Raw genomic sequence first — 21,627 nt, 5'->3', positions numbered from 1 at the left:
GGGATATGGGACAGGGATAAGGGTTTATTTCCAAAGGTCCAAGAAATCTGTCGTGCACCTGATGTTGTGCCTAATGATATTTACCCCCATAACTCAAAGACGTTTAACACTAGGAAAAGAGAAGAGAAATACTCAGCTATGGCTCTTTGCCACTGTCAGAATCCTAATTCACTGGCCCTATGGGGCTCTCCTCACTTGGAGCAGTCATCCTGTATGCAGACAAGGAAGTATGGGATTCAATCAGTATTGTGACTCACTTAGAAATGTGTGGGTATGTAATTAGTTTCCCTTAGGAAGTCACCCCTTCAGAATTCAAAACAGACACACATATCGCTTCAAAAACTTTTATTTGTATGAACAGTTCCTAGCTCTTGGCTTAGCTTAGAGCTTTTAAAAGAATAGAGACCTTATATATTTGAGTTTGAAAAAAGTTTCTGCGATTAATCAGAAATAATCCTTTCTACTTTCTGGCTTACTCCTTGGAATAAGCCAAAAATAAAACCAAAGTATACATTTCTTGACAGACAGATGAAAAACAACAGACAAATGTCCTAAATTCTAGGGTAGACTCTTGCTGGTGAAGGACACCTTCAGCTTAGTCCATTCTCCCAACCAAAGCCTGAAGGAGAACTCTAACACCTAATTCTTCGTGGAAAAATGACCAATTAGCCACTTAACAGGCTATGGAAAAAACGGAAGACTGGGCATCTTTCCTTCTGTCCCGGGATCAGGGGTGCTTCTATGTAACACTGATCAGGTAAAGAGGGGAGGCAGTGCCTAAGGGCGGAGAAGAGGCTTGCTCTACGTGCTCTGTAGGGAGGCACAGGATTACAAGGGGATGGCGAACAGGCCGGCCTACTCTCAGTTCAACCAGCCAGCTGAGAAGCAGCAGTCTAAAAAGCCCCAAACGGAACACCCTTATGAGTTCAAGGGTTGAGGTGCTGCCTTTCTAACATGTGCCAAAAAATAACATAGTACCTGAATGGGGGCCTCCGGGACTTTGAGTTTGGATGGGTAGGTGCTGGAGAAAGGGAGGGCAAAAGTCAGCCGCTCTTTCCCTCACAGCCTTAGGCCAACACAAACTGCAAATTGGTAAGTAGCACCTTAATGCCTCTAGTGACAGTTACAGCCGAAGTGGCAGGATCAAGCTTGTAGGTGTTGGCATCCCCCTTTTTATATCGGTCCCGAAAAACATAGATGCTCCCATTACAGCTGGCAATCTTCCAGAGGGATGGGGCAGAGCTCCAGGCCTCAGGAAGGCAAAGCCGGGTGAAGCTGTCTAGCAGGGGATTGTAGCACACCAGGGAGTCCCCTTCAGCCACGATGAACACCAGATCCTTATGCACAGCTGCGTGCATGCGGCCAGCGAAGGGCAGCACATAGGGTTTCACGTGACACTTGTCTGTCTCTGTGTCAAAGCACTGGATGAGTCGGGACGGTTTGGTAAAGAAGTCCAGGTCATTCTCCTCCCCCCCTAGTAAGTAGATGATCCCGTTGAGGTTGGCACCAGCGGCCCCTGACACAGCCACCTCTAACTGGGTTGTCTCAGTCCAGACGTTATCACCTACCCGATAATAGATAACTGCATTGGAGAGGGTATCCTGCAGCGTCTTGCCACCCAGTGAATATATGGCATCTTTCCCGGGCACAGACACCAGGGTGTGCTGGAGTCGGTCACGGGGCAAAGGCGCACACCATTCCCAGTCCACAGTGGCATTGTTGCACTTCCACATGCGCCGTGGGATGGACCCTCCCACCACATACAAGTCTCCGCCATGCTTGCAGGCTGCAGTGATCTGGTGGCACAAGCTGTTTTGGCCACTTACACTGATGGAGTCATCTTCTGCACAATGTAAGGACACAGCCAACGAGTGGGTACGAGATGACTCTTTCCCGATCAGGTAAATGTGTACATTCTCCCCAATTTCCTATTGGTGAAATTAAAGGTATAAATGGTACCTATCAGTTCTAGGCTAAGGCTCACTTGAGATACATATCCTTAAGGTCCTAGACCACACACTTGTACCTTGCTCTAACCTACTCTGCTCTAGTTACTGTGTGTCATCCTGACTCTCCTCTAATCACTTTCAGGCATCTTATGCTGAAAGAGAAAACCTGTTACACTCATTCCAGCCTTTTTTATAATTATCATGAGCTGCTACTTTGGATTATTAATGTAATGATGAGTAGTTCTCTCAAGGAGCTTTGGAGCCCAGAGGCTGGTGGCTTCTGGTCTCACACACACATCCTCCTCCCCAGCTCTTATCAGTTTCAAGCCAGAGACTTATTTACGGGCATCAAAGAGGCCAGGCCAATAAATGGCTGGAATGCATGGATATCATGGTGCCCAACCCTAAAGATATCTGCCTTACCTTCAAGCTAGTCCTGAGTGACTCTGAAAAAGCCTCTCTTTCTTCTTTATTAAAATTGATCCAGGCTTCTATTGCCTCTGTTGGGTTCTGGGAACATGGAACTCCATCTGTAAAAACCAGAGGAAAGGTATGGTCAATGGCAATCTGACAATCCAAAAGGGAAATTTAGAACAAGTGGCTTTAAAAACGTGAACATCTTTGTCAGACTACCACCATGTATGTATATGTACATGTATGAGAAATTAACATAAAATTGCCTTGTTTCTTTTTTTAAAATAAATTTATTTATTTATTTATTTTTGGCTGCATTGGGTCTTTGTTGCTGCGTGCGGGCTTTCTCTAGTTGCAGTGAGCAGGGGCTACTCTTTGTTGCAGTGTGCAGGCTTCTCATTGCAGTGGCTTCTCTTTTGCAGAGCACGGCCTCTAGGCACACAGGCTTCAGTAGTTGTGGCACGCGGGCTCTAGAGCGCAGGCTAAGTAGTTGTGGAGCACGGGCTTAGTTGCTCCACGGCATGTAGGATCTTCCCGGACCAGGGCTCGAACCTGTCTCCCCTGCACTGGCAGGCAGATTCTTAACCACTGCACCACTAGGGAAGTCCCTGCCTTGTTTCTTTTAATCAAAATGGATGATTTGATATTCTCCTACTTGCCATGGAAGCAATTTACTAGGCTACAAAACTCACACTTGAAGTATGGTTATACCTCACTTGTGGAGTCAGGATTGTTACCTAAAAATTGGCAAATCACTTGAGAAGCTTCTTATTTAGGTATCTTGACTCACTGTCAATTTACTTATGTAACTAGTCCCACAAATACATGCAAAGTACAGAATGGATGAGACCACTTACACACAAGAGAGATTAGAATATAAATGCAGATAGCTCCTCACTACCTTTTGTGGCTAAGTGCTGCTGTTTTTTTTCTTTTCAATCCAAGATTTGTATATACTGTGAAATGTTGCTTTGTTTTCCTAGCCTTTTCGTCTGGAAGGGACTCTGTCTCTGATATCAGCTACTAAATCTCAACTTACTCTCTCTCAGAAGGTATCTAAATTCTTATCAAGAATAATAATGTAAACTAACACCAGGAAGCCTGAGGGTACCCTTCTCCTAAACTAGAACATTCACTGAACATCATACCGGTGTAGCTGGGTATGATGTTCCCCCTCTCTCAACTTACCAGAGATGATATCAGTGAGTAGACGGTGGGGCAAGTGGAGAAATTCCTCTGTGCTCTGCAGCTGGGCCAGGTGGGCCTTGGCACAGTGCTTGGCAGCAGTGTAGAGCTCAGGATCACTGTGTTGATCTGCCAGCCACATCACCTGAAGACAGTTGCCCACCTGCACTGTGCGGGCCAAAAACCGAGAACACTCCTCAAAGAGAGATGTCAGCTGATACATGTCTGACACCTCATATATTTCCTGCAGCTCCTCAGCTCGAAGTTTCACAGTCCCATGGTAGATATAATCAACCAGGAGCTGGAAAACAGACTCGCTCACATCCTGCAGCACAATTACCCGGTTGTGGGCCTCCTTCAGGTTGGAAGTGAACATGGACCGGAAGAAGCAACTCTGAGCTGAGAGGACCAATCGGTGGAGCTGAAACTCCCGGCCTTCCACTGAAATGGTGACATCAGCAAAGAGCTCTTCCTCCAAACACAGTTTCATGATGCCTTGAGCCACACGGCCTGAGTGTGACCTATCTTTGAAAGTGTAGTTCACAAAGTAGTTCTCATCCATGGCTGCTCCAGGCTCCTCTGGTGATTCCATGGTAGTAGCCAACTTCTCTCTCTGCCAGTTGTCTGCAAAACACCACCACCCTGAATAACTGAAGTAGTCCATAGCCACAGCCTATGAATCCAATTGTCCAATGCAGGGAGGGAGAAGGGAAAAGTGAGGGCACAGTCGGCCCAGATTAGCCTTAGTCCTGGCCCTGTTAATGACATCTCTGATGTTCTCCTTCAACCAAAGCTGGACTCACGCTCTTGCAATGACATCACATTCCTAATGAAATAAAAATTTCGTACTCTGGGTGTTTCCCTGAGAAAACACGGAATACTCCTTTCCTTTATGTAACAAAAGGCCTGGTATTTAGGTCAACACATGAAAGCGAGGGATTGGAGAAAGCCTATGATTTTAAAAGCCTGGGAAAAAGCCTTACTAACCAAATAACTATTAGCATAAAACTTGTGAGGCTCGGGGCAGCAGAACCTGACAAAAAGATCCCCATGTCCTTGTGGCCAGGTCCCTCTTTCCCCGCGCAGGGAATCCAGACCTTACAATCTGAGGTTTGTCCTAGGACATCTCTCAGATCCACGTTTGCTCTTTTCTGAGCCTCTCCCCGGCACTTCCCCGCTCGTCCTAATGACTCCCCAAGGCTTCCTCCCAGAACTCGAGACGGAGCCCAGCCGTCCCTAGCACGGGGCCCGAGGTAGCCCATCGCCACGTGCAGGGTTCCCGCTCCACCTGGAGTCGCCTAGGAAACGGCCGCTAGGGAAACCGTTCTTCTCTCCCCCTCCCCCTAGCCTTGCCCAACGGCCCTCATCGAAAGCTTAGCTCAGGGAGCGGGGGAGGGGTGTGGAATGTGGAACCCAGACTTCTCGCCCCTTCTTCTCTCACCAGTCTGGTTCCTTAGGATCCTTGCCTTCTCTCCAGCCTCTGTCACACCAAGCTAGGGCACGTTCACGTCACGGTTTCCCCACCCGCTGGCTTCGCTTTCTCACCTGCCTTCCCTCCTTTCATTCCGAAGCCCGGAACCCGGAACCCGGAACCCGGAACCTCTGCTTCCGACCCCGCGTCCGCCCGGAAGAAGATCTGTTGCACACTTCCGTTTCCGGTCCGTGCCCTTGGGGCTCCGTGTCCTATGGATCTGCCCTCGGCTACCTGGAGTGTATCCGGGGAACATGGCGGCGGCGGCGGCAGCAGCGGCTCGGAGCTTTTGGCTGGGGCTCGTGGGGTCCGCTGCGCTGGCCAGAGGTGAGCAGTGGACAGCTGGCTGAGGCCCGGGGCAGGAACGGCTACACGCCCAGCGCAGGGAGTTCCTCAGGCCTCACCCTGCGCTTCGGTGTCTATCTTCCCACGCAGTGGCCTGGAGACCCTTGGTGCTGTTGCTGCCGGTGAGGAGGGAAAGCGCCGCGGCAGACACGCGCCGTGAGTATGTGCGGGTCCGGCCCTTCTCGGGACTACAGGCGGGGCCCCGTTCATTCCCTTTGTCAGATGTTTGCCCTTGTTCTGGGCTGCCCTCCCCTGCGTTTCCTGGCAAGTCTCTGTTTGTCCTTAGAGAGCTGACTCCAATGGTCCTCACTCTGCAGAGTGAGGCAGAGTCGGGCCCTCCCTGTGCCCTTAGGCCTCTCTGTTATGGTCCTGTTGCCCCTTGTCCATTTCCATGATTCCCTTATTCTCTGATTAAACTGGCATCTCTTTGAAAGCAGGAAACATAAACTTTGGGCCTCTGAGTCTTGTTATAATAGTAGCCCACGTTACTTGAATGCTTATTGTGTGCCAGACACCTCGCTAAGCGATTAATGAACGATTATAGTCTCCACAACAATCTTATGAGATAGATAGTATTATGCTCTTCTACTGTAGAGCAGGAAATAGTCCAGAGAAGTAACTTGCCCGGGATCACAGCACTAGTAAGTGACAAAGTAGGCCTGCCTGCTGCCAAAGGCAGAGAAAACAGTTACTCTGCGGCCTATGATGTGTGGTTGCTCCGTGATTTAGTGTTGTACGAATGAGTGTACGGAGATAAGTTACAGTCAATATAAGCCGAGTGGGAGTCAGGAAACCTGACATTTCCCCCTTTCTGGGCCTCAGTTTCCTCATCTATGTCACAAAAAAAAAAAGGTTTCAACTACATAATCTGTGATGGCTCTTCAGCCCTGAAGTTCTTAGCTGGAGAACCTGCTATGAGCCAGATGCTAAGGAGATAAAGAGAAGCAAAAGTTCTGATTCTCACACTTAAAGAGCTTCTAGTGTGGTAAGAGAGCTGAGACATATGCTGCTTTTAGCAGAAATGCAGGCATTGTGAAGGAGGAACCATGGAGTAGTTTTGAAAAGGGTCAAACACCCCAGCTGCAGTAATAAGGTGAGTCTTTGTGGACTGTGTAGGTGGCATTTTCCTTATGTTTTCATCACTTCCTGTTCCATGGAAGAGGAAGCTTCCACTTCACCTTTCTCAAGGTTCTGCAGGGAGTCCTGACTGGGAAACAGCACCCCTTACAAGCTCAAGAGACTGAATGCAGGGCTGGCTGCTGCCTTCTACTTTCCTTACTTAAATATGCCTTCTCCTTCCAGCCACTGTCAGACCACAGAATGATGTGGCCCACAAGCAGCTCTCAGCTTTTGGAGAGTATGTGGCTGAAATCCTGCCCAAGTATGTCCAACAAGTTCAGGTAATATTCACTACTGTTGTTCGGGTTTGGGTCAAGAAAGAACCATGTTGAGACTTCCCTGTCAGTCCAGTGGTTGGGACTCCGCACTTTCGATCCCTGGTTGGGGAACTAAGATCCCACGTGCCACGTGGCACAGCCAAAAAAAAAAAACCAAAAAACACTGAAAGAAACAACTGTGTTCTTAGGGCATGTGGGAGTGGGCAGCCTGGAATCAAATCACAGACTCCTCCATCCCAACTTGGTCTTTTTTCTCTGCCCTTAATCGGGAGACTCCAGCTGAAGTTAGCTGCTCCCTCTGTAGCTTTGTTCCTTCTCCTCTCCTGTTCCATGTCTGCAGGTGTCCTGCTTCAATGAGTTAGAGATCTGTATCCATCCTGATGGAGTCATTCCAGTGCTGACTTTCCTCAGGGATCACAGCAATGCACAATTCAAATCCTTGGCTGACTTGACAGCGGTGGATATCCCCACCCGGCAGAACCGTTTTGAGGTCAGTCAGGAGACTTGAGGTTTGGAGAGTAAAGGAGGGAAAGGGGACAGAACAGTTTTAGGGTGATAGCTACCTTTGGGAACCATAGCCTCCGTAGTTTCTGTTCAGGTCAAACAATACAACACAGCAGTTAAACCAGGGCCTCGGAATCAGGCAGACTGAATTTGAATTGTAGCTTTGCCATTAGTAGGCTGTGTGGCTTCAAACATTTTGTTTGATTTTTCTGAATTTAGTTTTCTTATGTGCAGAGTAAGTACAAAAAAAGCGTAAAACCACCCTATCTGATAGGGTGGTTGTGAGGATTAAATGAGATAGTACAGGTAGACTGCTAGCACACAATAAGTTCTCAATACATATAGCTATTGTTATTGTTAGTATGGTCATCTACTTTCTGCCAGATCCTGGGATTGAGAGAGAAATAACACCCAGTACCTGCCCTCCAGGAGTCCCCCACACTCTAGTGAGGAAGAAGGACACATAAAACAGTTTACTGTAATAACATAATTCATGGGATATTATAAGAACACAGGAGAGGCACTTAGCCCTGTCTAGGAGGCTTTTATGAAGGGAGAGAGAAAGTTTGTGCTGAATCTTAATGGATAACTAGGAGACCAGGAATGAGCCCAGTGAGGGAGGGCAGGTCGGGAGGCATCCAGTAGCATGAGCAAAGACAAGCATGCTGACAGGCTGAGCTATAGGGTGGCTTAGGCCTTTGGAAGTAGTTGCAAGTATAAGAGCATCTTGAGGTTTTGAACTTCGGGACAGAAGGCAGGTTCACAGGGTGGAACTTTAACCCACCCTGTATCCTCATTATTATGCTCCCACTCAGGGACTTCTGTCCCAGACCCCTCAGCCTGTGGTCCTCTTGGTCCTCCAGCTCCCTCCATTCTCCCTAGATTGTTTACAACTTGCTCTCTCTGCGTTTCAACTCCCGGATCCGTGTGAAGACCTATACAGATGAGCTGACACCCATTGAGTCTTCTGTGTCTGTGTACAAGGCAGCCAACTGGTATGAGAGGGAGGTGAGTTACTGGATGTGGTGGACCCACCTCTGGGCCGGAGTTGCAGAACTGATTGAAATTACTGGATACAGTGCAGCCCCTCACCCTGTGTTGGCTGTGATGGCTGGTTGCCTGAGTGCCTCTTTTTTCTAGATTTGGGACATGTTTGGAGTCTTCTTTGCTAACCACCCTGACCTAAGAAGGATCTTAACAGACTATGGTTTTGAGGGACATCCTTTCCGGAAAGATTTCCCCCTGTCTGGCTATGTTGAGGTAGGAGTCTTGGAACTGGGCAGCAGTCTGGGCAGGGAGGACCTGGTAGAGATCCTGGGCAGGAATTATGGCCATTGGATTGTGGTGGCTTAAGAGCATCAGTACTGGATTCCATCCTAGCTCCACTCTGACACAGTTTTGTCATCTGCAAAATAGGAACAATAATAGTACTTAACCATAGTAGATTTGTAGAAAACTAATTGATGTATGTTTAAAAGGGGAGTATTGTAAATGTTCAGTTGATGTTAGCCATTATTTTAATGGTCATTTTAATGACCAAGGCAGACTTAAGGACACAGCTTGTCACCAGGATACTGTCACCAGTATCTTTTTACCCTGCCCTGGATCTCTGAGAAGGCAAGACACTACATGTTCAGCCCTTGAGAATGGCCAGAGGCAAGACCAGTAACAATTGCCTACAAGAGCCTTATGAAGAATTTCAGTGCTTTACTTTACGATTGCAACACGTTGCAGGTTATTAGCAGGAAGATGGTTTATTATATACACACACACATGATTTTGTAGCAAAGTAACTTTTTAGAAATGTTGGGATAGTGGCAATCCAGCCCATCACTTCATACCCAAATGCTCCTGTTTTCTTAGTGTTTAGTTTAGCATGGTCCCATTCCCAGCACCCAGTTGTCTTTACCTTATCCAACTGATCTTCCAATAACAAGAAAAGCCATGCCACATGTATTGCCTTGCATCTTGGCAGTGATAATGCCAAGGCCACAGGGCCTGAACTTGAGTGCTTGCCAGCTTAGGTTTGTTGTTTCCAGCCACTGACTTGCTCCCTCATCATGGGCAAACGCTTACCGTCAATTTATAAGAGTGTGTTGAGGGAATTCCCTGGCGGTCCAGTGGTTAGGACTCCACGCTTTCACTGCCATGGGCCCACGTTCATTCCCTGGTTGGGGAACTAAGATCCTGTAAGCCGCACAGTGCAGCAAAAAAGAAAAAAAAGAGTGTGTGGATGGGTGAGCAAAGTCAGTTCTGGTGGAAAAGGAGCTCAGAGCTCCTGATGTGGGGATGGTGGGCAGGGGGGCCTGCCTGGGCGATGGCAGGGCATGAGATAGAGGCCATTTTAGACTGTTTGGGTTGTGATCTGATGGGTAACACAGATGAGGATGGAGACTTACAGAGGCTGGGACAGGAGTCAAGGACAGAGAAGTAAAGGGGCTGAGGAAGGCTTTGGGAAAGTGGGCCTTTAGTGGCTGTAGCAAGGTCTTCCTTAGTGCTCAAGCCTGCCTTTTTCTTCTGCAGTTACGCTATGACGATGAGGTGAAGCGGGTGGTGGCCGAGCCGGTGGAGTTGGCCCAAGAGTTCCGCAGGTTTGATCTGAACAGCCCCTGGGAGACTTTCCCTGCTTATCGCCAGCCCCCTGAGAGTCTCAGGCTTGAAGCTGGAGACAAGAACCCCGAAACCAAGTAGTTTCAGGGAAGGCATGTGTATCCTAGAAAGCGCCATATCTATCATTGAGCGTCCCTGTAAATAAAATCCGACTTAGATTCACCACTTCTGTGTGCTTTTTGTGATACGCGGGCCGCTCACTGTTGTGGCCTCTCCCGTTGCGGAGTACAGGCTCTGGACGCGCAGGCTCAGCGGCCATGGCTCACGGGCCCAGCCGCTTTGCGGCATGTGGGATCTTCCCAGACCGGGGCACGAACCCGCGTCCCCTGCATCGGCAGGCGGACTCTCAACCACTGCGCCACCAGGGAAGCCCTGGATATACTTCTGAGAGAGAGATTCTGGAGCTGAAATTGAAAGTTCTCACAATCCACAGGGCTCAGGATGGGTGCGGCAGGGCCTCTCCTGAGAATTGGAGGGGTCTCAACGACTGCTCGAGAAAGCCCCTTGTCACAGCATACTGTCTGGCGGCAGCTGATGGATCCAGGGGCCTGGGTGGAAATAGGGCACCCTCCACCCACCCTCATCCTCATCCTACGCAAACAATCACAGGGTTCCATGGGCCAACAGTCAGAGCCAAGAAGAGCTTCAGCTCATTTTGAACCCTGTGTCCTGCTCCCTGCAAGCTGACAGCCCATCATGCTTGGGCTAAGGGAATCTTCCTGCACTCTGGCCTGAGCTAAGAATGCTGTAAGCAAGCAAAGGGGGTCCCAGTCTGGGGCAAAAGACAATCAGGAGCTGCAGGTCTGTCTGCCAGGAAGCAGCACTCCGCACCCGGCCAGTGTGCAGTCTGTTCAGCCCCTGGCCGCGTGCCTGAGGTGGGAGTGTTTCTCTGCCTGTCGGTGGGCCGCTCAGCCAGCACACCAGGCAGTTGGAAGATCAGGCTTTGCAAGCTGTTGCTCTTGGCTACTGAGGGGCTCCCTGGAGGCTGGGCTGGACTGGGTGTCAGGGGCTGGACTCAGCTGCAGAATGTTTTGGGGGTGACGACAGATAGTAGTGTAACTGCCTGGGCTCTTGCCTACCTTTTTTTTTTTTTTAAATTTAAAAAAAATTATTTATTTTTGGCTGTGTTGGGTCTTCGTTGCTGTGCGCGGGCCTTCTCTAGTTGCGACGCGTGGGCTTTCTCTAGTTGTGGCGAGCGGGGGCTACTCTTTGTTGCGGTGCGCAGGCTTATTGCAGTGGCTTCTCTTGTTGCAGAGCACGGGCTCTAGGTGTGCAGGCTTCGGTAGTTGTGGCACGTGGGCTCAGTAGTTGTGGTGCACGGGCTTAGTTGCTCCGTGGTATGTGGGATTTTCCCAGACCAGGGCCCAAACCTGTGTCCCCTGCATTGGCAGGCGGGTTCTTAACCACTGCACCACCAGGGAAGCCCCCCTCTTGCCTACCTTTTTGGAGGGCTAAGTCAGAGCTGTTTGCTACCAAACACCTTCTTCCTATTAACTAAGCATCCCGCCCATCTGGGCAGGAATAAGCTAAGGGCCTGACAAGCCAGGAGCCAGGCTCTTCCTGCCAACAACCACAGATTCCACATTTCTGTGGGATGGAAAGAGCCCCTAGGAAGCCAGAGCCAGCCCCTCCCTGTTAAGCACGGAAGAATGACACGCCAAGCAGGGAACGGCTGGAGCCTGCAGTGGAAGGTTGGAGCCCTGGTGTGTGGGAGGCGGACAGAGGTGCAGAGAGCAGCTGGGGAGAATAAGACTCAGAGGACGTGTGGGCCATGGCTGGGACGATGCAGTTCCTGGCTTGGTTAATGGTAGCCATTTGCTTCCTCCCTGGGGTGACTACAACCCAGCACCGTGCAGGTACCGGGGCCTTAGGGTGGGGTGGACAGGAGCCAAGGAAGGCTGCTGGCTGACAGCAGTTACACTTGGTCCTATCTGAGCCTAGCAGGGCTTAGGAACTGAGGGCATGACGGGTAGCAGGCTGACCTGCGCTGTGGGGTGGGGGAGGGGAAGGTGTGGGCCCCACCCAGAACCAGAAAGGTCGGGGTGAAGTGAGGGGAGATAGCCCTAGGTGCTCTCAATGGGCCTGGGGCTTATTCTGGCTGGTGTGCAAAGGAGGACCTCTTAACCTGCCCTGGGCTTAGGACAATCATTCCAAGGTTTAGGCAGCACCCCAGAAGAGGGGTGAAGGAAGCTGCAACAGACATCCTGCCTTGCCTGGCCTCCCTGCCTTGCACACGGTTACTTACCGAGAAGCAGGAAAGAAAGAGGTTCTTCTCAAAGGGGTCCTTGACCTTTGGGGAGGGTCACTGGCAGTTTCAGGTCATGCTGTCCCTAGATGATTATATAGGAAAGAGAAATGGGAAGTGAAGTGTCTTGTGACCCGTTGGCCTGGAGCTCTTGGCCAAGTAAACTGTAGAAGTTCAAGGAGGAGTCCTGGACGTTTGTCAAGACAGTATCTGGGTTTGGGATGATGCTTTTGGGATCACAAGACCTATGCCTTGTGAATGAGAGAGTGAATGTCAATGTGCATATGTGTGTAGGGGGAGGTGGACATGGGATGGCACTCCTGTTCTTTTGTAGATAGAAGAACCTCTAGGCACCCCTACCAGGCAGCTTGAAGGGACTCGTGGGAGGCTGGGGTGTTCAGGGTGGAGCTTGGCAGGGCCCTGACTCCTCTCTGCTGCCCCAGGGCAGCCCATGGACAGCACCAACGTGGGAGGTGGCCTGCAGGAGCCAGAGGCCCCGGAAGTGATGTTTGAGGTCTTTCCTCCAGCCTGGGACATGGGGGTGGGAGTGTCCAGATGTCCCTAAGCTCAGGGTTGGGAAGGGGGATGCCTCAAGCTGGGGCTGCTGGGGGAGGGGAGCCAACCCAGCATGGGTCCTGCTGCCTGCTTATGCCCCCCCGGCCCCGCTCCCTAGGCCCCAGCCCACCCCTTACACGGCTCCCCTTGCAGCTGCTCTGGTCTGGGCTGGAGCTGGATATCATGGGGCAGCTGCACATCCAGGACGAGGAACTGGCATCCACACGTCCAGGCCGCCGGCTCAGTCTCCTCCTGCAGCACCATGTGCCCAGGGACTTGGAGGGTGCTGAGCAGCGGCTGCAGCAGTTCCAGGACCTGCGGAAGGGACCCCCTCTTAGCCCTTGGGACTTTGAACATCTGCTCCTCACAGGCCTGTCCTGTGTCTACCGGCTCCCTGTGGCTAGTGAGGCTCAGGAGAGAGGTCGCTGGGCCCAGGTCTTCGCCCTCCTGGCACAGGAAACACTCTGGGACCTGTGCAAGGGCTTCTGCCCCCAGGGCCAGCCCCCTTCTCTGGGGCCCTCGGCCTCTACCCTTGACCCCTTCCCCTAACCCTCCCCTTCTGCCTGTCATTCCCACCCCAGCCCCCTCCACCCCGCCCCCTACCTGAGCCAGACCCATCTTGGCCAGGGGCCTCCATCTGGCACCTGGTTTTTCCCACTGTGTTCGGGCCTCTGGGCTCGGCTTGTACCCCAGACCCCAGCTTACCCCTCCCCCATCTTCTTCCCTGGGCCCAGGCTCTGGGTCCCAGGCAGCAGGCACAGACCTAAGGGCAGGACTTGCAGGCAGTGTGTGTGGCGGGGTGGGGGTGGGGGGCGGTGGGTGTAGGGGTCAGGGTTGAGAAGTGTGTTTAAGGGATGCTGAAAGGGAAGCTCCCAAGTAAGGCCAGGTCAGACCCTCCAGCTCCTACCCAGGCAGTCCCATGAGAGGCAGAATCTACAGGAAACTCGTAAGTGCTCAGTGCCCAGTCCTAATGTAGACACCTCTTTTAAACCCAACCAAGGCTCTGGGGGTCCCTAAGCCTCCAAGTACCCCATGTGGGCTAGGAGAATAGGCTGGACATTTTCAGGTCAGTCTGTTGGAGGAATGGAGGGAAGCAGGTTGAGGAACATTATTTTCTGGGGGGCAGGGAAGTGAGAAGTGTTTTTTGGTCCATATCGACAAGGCTTAGAGGAGGGAGTAAGGCTGGAAGGGGACTGAGGCTGGCTGGTGTAGTCCTGATCCTGTGTAGCTCATCCCATAAAATGTTCTGTTCTAGCCTCCTGCAGCCCTGTGTCCTTCTGTTGTCAGAGTAAGTTGTTTAACCAGTGCCTTGAGCAAACCACCCTCCTCATCCCGGGAGGGCAGGAATCAGGGCAACCAGATATCAACTGCTTGTCCCATGCGCACGCCCTACTGGGAAAAGGAATGTACCGTTTCCTTGAATCCCATAGCCCCAGTGAGGCAGCGGGGTGAAGTCCCTTGTCACAAAAAAGAACCAGATGGGCCCTAAAAGTAACGTCGTAGGTCAACGGGGAGGAATTACAGGGACTGACTGGAATGGGACATGAAGGGGAGGCCCAAATCGGGGTTAGGCAAGTAGGGTTCAATCAAATTCCCACCTCCTCGCCCTCCCAAGGCCTGACTGAATGCTGCCCTCTGCCCTCCGACCCCCACCCGGGGCCAGCTGTAGTCAGTCCCTCCCGCCCCGCCCGAGACAAAAGCGTCGCAGTCAAGACAAAGCGCAGGACCCCGGCAGACAGGCGCCGGCGCAGGCCCACTTTATTCGCAGAGTCCAGCCACGCTGGGCGGGCCGTCATGCTCGCGCCGGCGGGACATTTCGGGCCGCGGTCCCGTCTTGGCATGCACGCCCCGGGCCGCCCGGGGCTCCTCTCCGGGTCGTGGCTCAGAGCTCCGGAGGCCCGAGGCCGGGCGGGCCGGCGGGGATAAGGTCGGGGTACACCAGGAAGCCAGAGAAGGTGATGTACTTGCCATGGTTGCTGTAGGCGCCGTAGCCGTCGTGGTCGTGGCTGAGCAGCCAGACGGCGTCGCCGCGCCGTAGCGCCAGCATCACGCTCTGGCTCTGCATCTCGCGACGCCGCGATGTGCCGTCGTCGTAAATCATGGCCTGCACCTCGTCGCGGTTCTTCATCAGCTTCACCGACAGCGTCTTGCGCGGCAGCTTGCCCAGCGTGAAGGAGAAGAAGTAGGCGCCGGGCAGGCGGCAGCGGAACACGCCAGCCGCCGCGTCGAAGTCGCCGCCGATGTTGACGAGCTCAGTGTCGAAGGCTAGGGGCCGGTGCCGCGGCCCCGGGCCCGCGTCCGAGCCCACCAGGCTGCGCGTGCGCGCCGCCGAGAAGGCCGAGCGCGGCTCCGGGGACGCGGGCGGCCCGCGCGCGTCGGCGTCGGCGTACACCAGGTAGCCGCTGAAGGTGGCGCCGGGTGCCCCGAGCGCGTACTGCTGGGCGCCGTGCAGCCGCAGCCACACCGTGTCGCCGTAGTCGAGCTGCAGCATGGCGCTCTGGCTGGCGGCGTGCCGCGTGGCGGGCCGCCGCTGCTCGTCGAAGGCCAGTGCCTGCACCTCGTCGCGGTTTCGCACCAGCATCACCGACAGGCTCTTGTGCGGGGCCTTGCCAGCCGTGAAGGAGAAGAAGTAGGCACCGGGCACGCGGCAGCGGAACTGACCGGTGGCCGCGTCGAAGTCGCCCCCGATGTTCACGTACACCTTGTCGAAGGTCACCGCCATCTCCGACGTGCCCTCCAGGGGGGTGATGCGTGCTGCCGAGAAGGCTGAGCGCAGCTCTGTCGAGCCCAGAGCCGGGCCCAGGGCCCAGCAGGCGGCCGGGCCTAGCAGGCCCAGCAGGAGCGGCAGCATGGCGCCTGGGAGGGGAGGCACGAAGGAAAGGAGACAAGGGTTGGGCAGGGGCGGCCTGGAGACGGGTTCCCTTCACAGACCCGCCCTTGACCCACAACTAGGACTCCTAGTTTCCTGTACACTTGGACTAGGTCAGTGGTTCTTAAAACGTCATGGGGCCTCAGTGTCACCTGGAGACCCTGTTAAAACACACATTGTTGGCTCCCACGCCCACCTTATCTAGTATGAGGCCCAAGAATTTGCATTTCTAACAGGTTCCCAGGTAATGCAGAGATGTTGCTAGTCTAGGGACCACACTTTGGGGACCACTGGATTAGGCCAGTTTTGGGTTTTTTTTTTTTTTTTCTCTCTTCTTTTTTTGTAACCACCGAACTCCTTTTTCAAGTGAAAGATCACAGACATATACCATAGATGCAAGCAGAAATGCTCTGGTCAGAGGGTCCTATAGCCCTGTCTGCTGGGCTTACACATCCCCTCCTCCTTGACACCCAGGGGCCCTGGAAATGCAGAAGGTGGTCAGGGGGTCTCTGAGTTTCCTTCAGCCTCCGATTTGCTGCATTTTCCTGTGTCTGTTCTATGGTCCTTACTTAGCCTGCCCCTCTCTCAGGCACTGGCTCTCTATACTGATATCCTCCATGATGGCTGCTGGTTAAGCCCCCATTTTGGCAGGAAAGGAAATAGCCGCTCCCTGACCCATTTCCTGGCCTCTGACCCAGTCAAGGGTCAGCTCCCACGCTGGACCTCTGGACTCTCCAGGGGCCCTTCTTGCACTAAAGAGGCCAGAACAGATGGGCTTTGAGGTAGCTCCCTCCCCCTGTAAAATCAGAGTAAGAGAAAGAGACTCCTTCCTCTGGGCTTGGGGGCTGGTCACTGAGGGGAAAGAGAGAGCCAGGGGCTGCTGGGGATAGAGTGGGAGAGCAACAGTTCCAGCACGGCTTTGGCAAGTCTGTGAGGTCAGCAGCTTGGTTCCTCAGTAGTAGTGGTGGAGTGGAGAGGACTGACAGCTAAACCTGGGCCCAGGTCCTGGCTCTACCCGTTACAGGCTGTGAAACCTTAGGCAAGTTCCTTCATTTCTCTGGGCATGGCTGCCTCTGTGTAACTGGGGAGGAGACCTGCCTTACAAGCTTACTGTGAGGATGCTCTGAGAAGGCAGGTGTGAACACCTTCGTTGGATGGCACTGCAGTCAATTTTTTGAGAAAATCGATCCGATCAAGTTCTTTTTTTTTAATTAAATTTTTAATTTTATATCGGAGTATAGTTGATGATCAAGTTCTTGACATAAGGGGTTAGGGTTCAGTAACTCCTACCCTTGGAAACTTGGTAAAGGCACTGCTTAACTCAGAGGACTAACTCTCCAAGGGTAGAATGACATAATGCTTCCTAGTAGGGCATAGGCTTTGGGGATTGAATACCCTGAGGGCCTGAAGTGGAGGCAAAGCAGAAAAGAAAATGAGCTGGTAACAGTCTGGACCGTGGGCCTCTATGGGAAATGCCCGGGGAGTGTGTGTATCTTTGTGTCTCTTAGAGACACCGGGGACCTGCCAAGAAGGGTAGCCAGGTGCAGCTGTGATGTGCTACACACAAGGACGTTCATCTGAGGTTAGGTGGGTGCTGAAGCCCAACCCACATTCTACTTGCCCAGCTGTGCGGAATTGCTGCCCCTGGGGGAAAGTGTGCCTTTTTCTAATTCTCATAGTAAGACCCCCAAGTCCCTAGCCCAGCTGAACACTCTCTCCTTACACAGGAAGTAACTTTTCTCATTCTTACAAAGGTGCCCCATGGGCTAGCCAGTACCCTTGGTGAGGGCAGGGGCAGGGAGGGGGGGCATGTGCAGTCGTGAAGATTGCACCTCACAGTATTCAGTGCAGTCCCTTTCACAGAGCTCTTTGGACACGTCTGGTGTCACAGCCAACCTGCGAGACAGGTGGGCCCTCTCCAGTTTTATAGGGGAGAAAGCCAAGGCCCAAAAAGGGGAAGCATTTTGGCCCAAGGCCACTCATGGAGCACTGAGGCAAGCCTTGAGGTCTGTTGGCTCCAAATTCAGTGTGCTTTCCTCTCCACCACCTTTCCATTCTAAACACAGCTATTTCCAGCCAACCTGTCATCTGCCTCAGTTTCACTTTTCACAAAAATTGAAGTGGAATGAGTCTTGGGATCTAGGGTGAAAGGGAAAGAAAGCAAAACCAACCAAAAAAATATTCTTAACATTTTTGTCTTCTGGGAACATCTCAACTCTTCCTGACACTGCTGCTCTCCTAGCAGGTCTTGCCCCAGGAGCACCTGCCCACTCGACCCTCAGTAATCTTCCTGCCAAGCCTTCCTGCCAGTGCCAGAGGGTCCTCCTGTGTGTCCAGTACCCAGCCTCCATTTCACCTACCACTGCCCATTTCTCAGATCTGTGGGTCCCCATCCTTCCCTAAACCCCCTTCCCAGAGCAGGTCAGAGGTAGCGGGTGTCAGGTGGGCATCACAGCTCCAGGGAAGGAAATGGCTGTTCCTAGCTCCATCCAGGTGAGGCTGAAAATAATCATCCTCAAAGAGAAAAAACTAGGACACAGTGCGCTGGACAGACCCAGAACCCTGGAACCGAGGGTGGAGGTGCAGCCATGTCAGGCTAAGGGGATTTAGAGACCCCTCCCTACCAAACCTCAATTCCCAGTCATCCCCTCCCTCAAGCTCTGCCCAAACCTCCTTCCCCACCTACCTTGAAAACCCCTCAGGCTCCCAAGAAGATAAGTCCCCCTTTCACAGACGAAGCCAATTAATCCTTTCTCATGAAAAAAAAAAAAAAAACCCTCGGAAAACGGTACCCCAGACCCTCTCTCCCCCAGACCTTCCTTTATCCATCCCTTCAGAGTAAAAGCCCTTGAGCCTCTTTCATGAAAAAAAGCTCCCAGGTCCTCCTTTCAGGGAAAAAGGACCCAATTCCCCGGCCCCCGCTTCCAGTCAAGGAGAAAGCCTGGCTCCCCGCGCCCCAGAGTAGCCCTCACCTGGCTGGGGGCGGCGGTCGGTCGGCTTCTCTCCGAGCCCGCGATCCGGCTCCGGGCTCCGGGCTCTGGGCTCCGGGCGGGCGCCGGGCTGCGCACTGACCGCCCGCGCTGCGGCGGGGCCGGGCCTGGCGGGGCCGGCGCTGGCGGCAGCGGCGGGCGGGGCGCTGGGACCCCGGGGTGGTCTCGGGGTGGCGGGGCAGCGAGGGAAAAAGGGCTGCTGAAGAGCTACGCTCCGGGACAGCGCGAGGAGAGGCAGGATAGGGGCGGGCAGGGGGAGAAGCGGGAGGGGAAACGAGAGGGAGGGGCGCGCCGAGGCCGGGGAGCCGAGCCGCAGGGCCCAGGGGCACCGCAAGAAGAAGGCCCCCCGCGCAGGCAGCGCGAGCACCGGGCTCTTCTTCCGTGACCTCCCTAAAGCTTCCTCCTCTGGGTCTGAAGAGCAGGCATCATTAATCCAAGTTAGCAGATGGGGAAACTGAGGCAGAGGTCAACCTAGCGGTGGCTCAGGACACTCTACAGACCAGCCTTCTCCCTGGTTTGAGGAGAGGGGACTGGAGCAGGGCGCAGAGACTGGACTGGCCTCTGGACTGCAAGGACAGTGGAAGGTGAGAGTTTGGCTGGGACAGATGTCCAAGCTGAGTGGCACCGGGGGAGGGGGTCTGAGGGAAGAGAAGGATAAATGAATCAATGCTGCCAGTAAAGGAAGGGCTTACAGTGACCTGACATTTCACCTCCAAATCGGAAAATGTCTGTGGTTGGTAAGGAAGGAAGGAGGAAGACAAAACCCGCAGACATCAGAGGGTCAGCCTGTGCCCCCTGGGGAGGGGTTGAGGAAGGAGGGGAGTCCTTGGGGCAGAATTGAGTGTTGGCAGAAAGGCTGCTTCCACAGCGTCCGCAAGGAGGGAGAGGGTTGAGAAGGGCGATGGGAGGGCTCCAAGGGCCTGTTTGCAGAGGGACACTGACACCCTGCCTAGCTGGGCCGGGGTGGCAGGACCCAGCAGGACACCAGGGCTGGAACAGCTGTCTTCACACCGCAGCACTCACCGAGGCCCCTCCACGGCTTCCACTCTGGACTCTGGCATCCACCTCAGGGGGGGCTGCGGTCCTGACAGCTGTGCAGGGGACGACCTGCCTGGCTCTCAGTAGATGCTGACCAAATGGATGGCTTTTGAAGAGCCCCACTCTTCAGCTGCCAGAGCAGGACCCCTCTGCCTACCCCCCCGATTGACTCAGGGGACCTGAGCTCTAGTCCTGGCTCTGCCACAGACCCTCTGTGTGGTTTCTGAGAAGCCTGGTGCCCCGTGAAATCCCCTGTCCTCTGGAGCTCTCCTTCTGGAACTATCAAAACTTACACGACCCCAGTTAATCTAACATGGGTTAGTCCTCCTGAAGGTGTTGACGGTGATGATGAACTCATTAAGTGTTCTCCAGGGTGCTGAGGGAAGGATAAAATGAATCGATATGTGCCTCAATAGAAAAGGATGGATGGAGGCGTTTCGGCCTGGGCATGGGGGCATTTGGGGACAGAGGGTGAAGCACCTGTCTAGCCTTTCAGGACCACCTTTTGCCTCCTTCACCAGCCTGAAAAGGCCTAGGTGGGTGTGGGGGGAGGCCTAGGAGGGCTGGGGAAGGCAGGAAGCCAATCTGCGGCAGCCACAAGCCTTCTTCTGGACAAGGAGGTCAGGGTTGCCATCTTGAAGGTGCATTTTGAAGGTGTGATTCCAACAGTGGGAGGAATGGGAAGAAGGCAGGACTCTCAGGGCAGAACAGTTAAACCACTGGGGGTCTGTCTCAGGCTGAAAGCCATCTGACACTTTCCCTGGGTCCACAAAAGCATTTCAGCAGAGAAATGAAATGTTCATTTCATTTCTCTGGAGACAGGTGGCCGAGGCAGATGACAGCAGGGTTTTTGCTTCAAGGGATGGGACGAGGTGGAGGCCACTGGCAAAGGGAAACAGAGCAGGAGGACGCCATGTGCTGGTGGGCATCTAGGCAGGCTGGGCAGGCTGGGGGTGCACCCGAATGAAGTTAGGAGGCAGCAGGGTTCAGAGAAGAGCCCTAGGGCTAGGCTCTAGCTCCTGTCTGCTCCTACCACAACACAGTGATCATTTTCATAGCAAGTTCCTTTCATTGGGTGTAGCAGATGCTACCAGTGCCCCCAGTCAAGCCCCCAGGCCTACTTGGAGGTCACCTGCAGACAGTTTCTGAACTTGCTCCCTGTGTCTGTCCTGTGGCATTCCCAGCTTTGGACGTGAGTGTGGGGCAGGCTGGAAGTGGGGAATTAACGCCCCCAGGGTAACCCTCCACCAAGGAGGGCCCAGAGTTAGTGGATAAATCCTCTAGCTTTCAGTCCCTCTGAAAGTGGGGCAATTTCCGATTCCCAGGCCTGTTCCAGTCTCAGAAAGACTCCAGCAGAATGGAACCTAAGCTGTCCATGGGGAAAGCTTGCTTATCCCTGTATGCTTTGCTTGCTTTCCTCTCTTGCTTGTCTCACTCCCCCACTCTCTCACCCTGCTTCTGGGATCACCTCCTAAATAAACTACTTGTATCCAAATCTGCCTCAGGGTCGGCTTTTGGGGGGAAACCGAACTGAGACAATGAACGATAACTGTGTTAAGTGCTTTTTCATTTCGCCCATTATCTTATTTAATTTCTATTTATTTGTTTATTTTTAAATTTATTTTTGGCTGTGCTGTGAGGCATGCGGGATCTTAGTTCCCAGGGATCGAACCTGTCCCCCTGCAATGGAAGCATGGAGTCTTAACCACTGGACTGCCAGGGAAGTCCCCTTATTTAATTTCTTAACATCCCCTGAAGTAGATGTCACTAACCCAATTTTACAAATGAGGAATAAAGAGGTTAATGCAGAGGTAGGATTCAAAGCCAGGTCTGTCTGGCTCCAAAACCCAGTCCTTAGCCACTGTGCTCTGCGGCCTCCTGAATTCTTTGATCCTCTATGGGCCTTAATTTTTTTTTTTTTTTTTTTTTGCTGTACGCGGGCCTCTCACTGTTGTGGCCTCTCCCGTTGCGGAGCACAGGCTCCGGACGCGCAGGCTCAGCGGCCATGGCTCACGGGCCCAGTCGCTCCATGGCATGTGGGGTCTTCCCAGACCG

At 53.2% G+C, this 21,627-nt stretch overlaps 5 protein-coding genes and 1 long non-coding RNA gene across 12 annotated transcripts in view; 2 read left to right on the top strand and 4 right to left on the bottom strand.

The window, feature by feature from the left end:
- Positions 1–330: 330 nt before the first annotated feature.
- KBTBD4 (kelch repeat and BTB domain containing 4) lies at positions 331–5,221 on the bottom strand. 4 transcript variants are annotated; one of them, XM_027114709.1, is made up of 4 exons: positions 5,094–5,221; positions 3,552–4,172; positions 2,373–2,479; positions 331–1,928 (listed from the first exon to the last, which is right to left on the bottom strand). In XM_027114709.1, the coding sequence occupies exons 1-4, from the start codon at positions 5,110–5,112 to the stop codon at positions 1,068–1,070; spliced, it is 1,608 nt and encodes a 535-aa protein (XP_026970510.1). In that variant the 5' UTR covers positions 5,113–5,221; the 3' UTR covers positions 331–1,067. The 4 variants fall into 4 exon arrangements, with proteins under 4 accessions (XP_026970510.1, XP_026970509.1, XP_026970511.1 ...); XM_027114708.1 differs by having other exon boundaries at positions 3,552–4,374; positions 5,094–5,203; XM_027114710.1 differs by having other exon boundaries at positions 4,990–5,192.
- On the top strand, positions 5,184–10,040 carry NDUFS3 (NADH:ubiquinone oxidoreductase core subunit S3). Of its 2 annotated transcripts, XM_027114718.1 has the most exons (7): positions 5,184–5,346; positions 5,455–5,520; positions 6,667–6,764; positions 7,102–7,251; positions 8,148–8,273; positions 8,406–8,525; positions 9,789–10,040. In XM_027114718.1, exons 1-7 carry the CDS (start codon positions 5,274–5,276, stop codon positions 9,954–9,956), a joined length of 801 nt encoding a protein of 266 aa, XP_026970519.1. In that variant the 5' UTR covers positions 5,184–5,273; the 3' UTR covers positions 9,957–10,040. The 2 variants fall into 2 exon arrangements, with proteins under 2 accessions (XP_026970519.1, XP_026970520.1); XM_027114719.1 differs by lacking the exon at positions 8,406–8,525 and having other exon boundaries at positions 5,211–5,346.
- On the bottom strand, positions 7,724–9,454 carry LOC113624738 (uncharacterized). The gene is made up of 2 exons (XR_003434447.1): positions 9,342–9,454; positions 7,724–8,670 (listed from the first exon to the last, which is right to left on the bottom strand). It is a non-coding gene; the product is annotated as an uncharacterized LOC113624738 (long non-coding RNA).
- Positions 10,041–11,225: 1,185 nt separating the features above from the next.
- FAM180B (family with sequence similarity 180 member B) lies at positions 11,226–13,931 on the top strand. The gene is made up of 3 exons (XM_027114720.1): positions 11,226–11,731; positions 12,564–12,634; positions 12,829–13,931. Exons 1-3 carry the CDS (start codon positions 11,647–11,649, stop codon positions 13,222–13,224), a joined length of 552 nt encoding a protein of 183 aa, XP_026970521.1. The 5' UTR covers positions 11,226–11,646; the 3' UTR covers positions 13,225–13,931.
- A 452-nt stretch (positions 13,932–14,383) lies between these two features.
- Positions 14,384–18,624, bottom strand: C1QTNF4 (C1q and TNF related 4). Of its 3 annotated transcripts, XM_027114713.1 has the most exons (3): positions 18,517–18,615; positions 18,231–18,293; positions 14,384–15,531 (listed from the first exon to the last, which is right to left on the bottom strand). In XM_027114713.1, the coding sequence occupies exon 3, from the start codon at positions 15,524–15,526 to the stop codon at positions 14,558–14,560; it is 969 nt and encodes a 322-aa protein (XP_026970514.1). In that variant the 5' UTR covers positions 15,527–15,531; positions 18,231–18,293; positions 18,517–18,615; the 3' UTR covers positions 14,384–14,557. The 3 variants fall into 3 exon arrangements, with proteins under 3 accessions (XP_026970514.1, XP_026970512.1, XP_026970513.1); XM_027114711.1 differs by lacking the exon at positions 18,231–18,293 and having other exon boundaries at positions 18,517–18,624; XM_027114712.1 differs by lacking the exons at positions 18,231–18,293; positions 18,517–18,615 and adding an exon at positions 15,933–17,579.
- A 309-nt stretch (positions 18,625–18,933) lies between these two features.
- Positions 18,934–21,627, bottom strand: part of MTCH2 (mitochondrial carrier 2) — a 39,203-nt gene continuing 36,509 nt past the window's right edge. The window contains exons 13-14 of the mRNA XM_027114714.1: positions 19,866–19,948; positions 18,934–19,045 (exon numbers count right to left, since the gene is read on the bottom strand). Coding sequence (XP_026970515.1) covers positions 19,027–19,045; positions 19,866–19,948 — 102 coding nt within the window. The 3' untranslated portion in view covers positions 18,934–19,026. The remainder of the gene's footprint in view (positions 19,046–19,865; positions 19,949–21,627) is intronic.

Source organism: Aethalodelphis obliquidens, unplaced genomic scaffold, assembly GCF_003676395.1.
Source record: "Aethalodelphis obliquidens isolate GAN/ISIS:26980383/991018 unplaced genomic scaffold, ASM367639v1 scaffold14, whole genome shotgun sequence".
NCBI classification, from domain to species: domain Eukaryota; kingdom Metazoa; phylum Chordata; class Mammalia; order Artiodactyla; family Delphinidae; genus Aethalodelphis; species Aethalodelphis obliquidens.
This window is presented reverse-complemented; position numbering and strand designations above follow the sequence as displayed.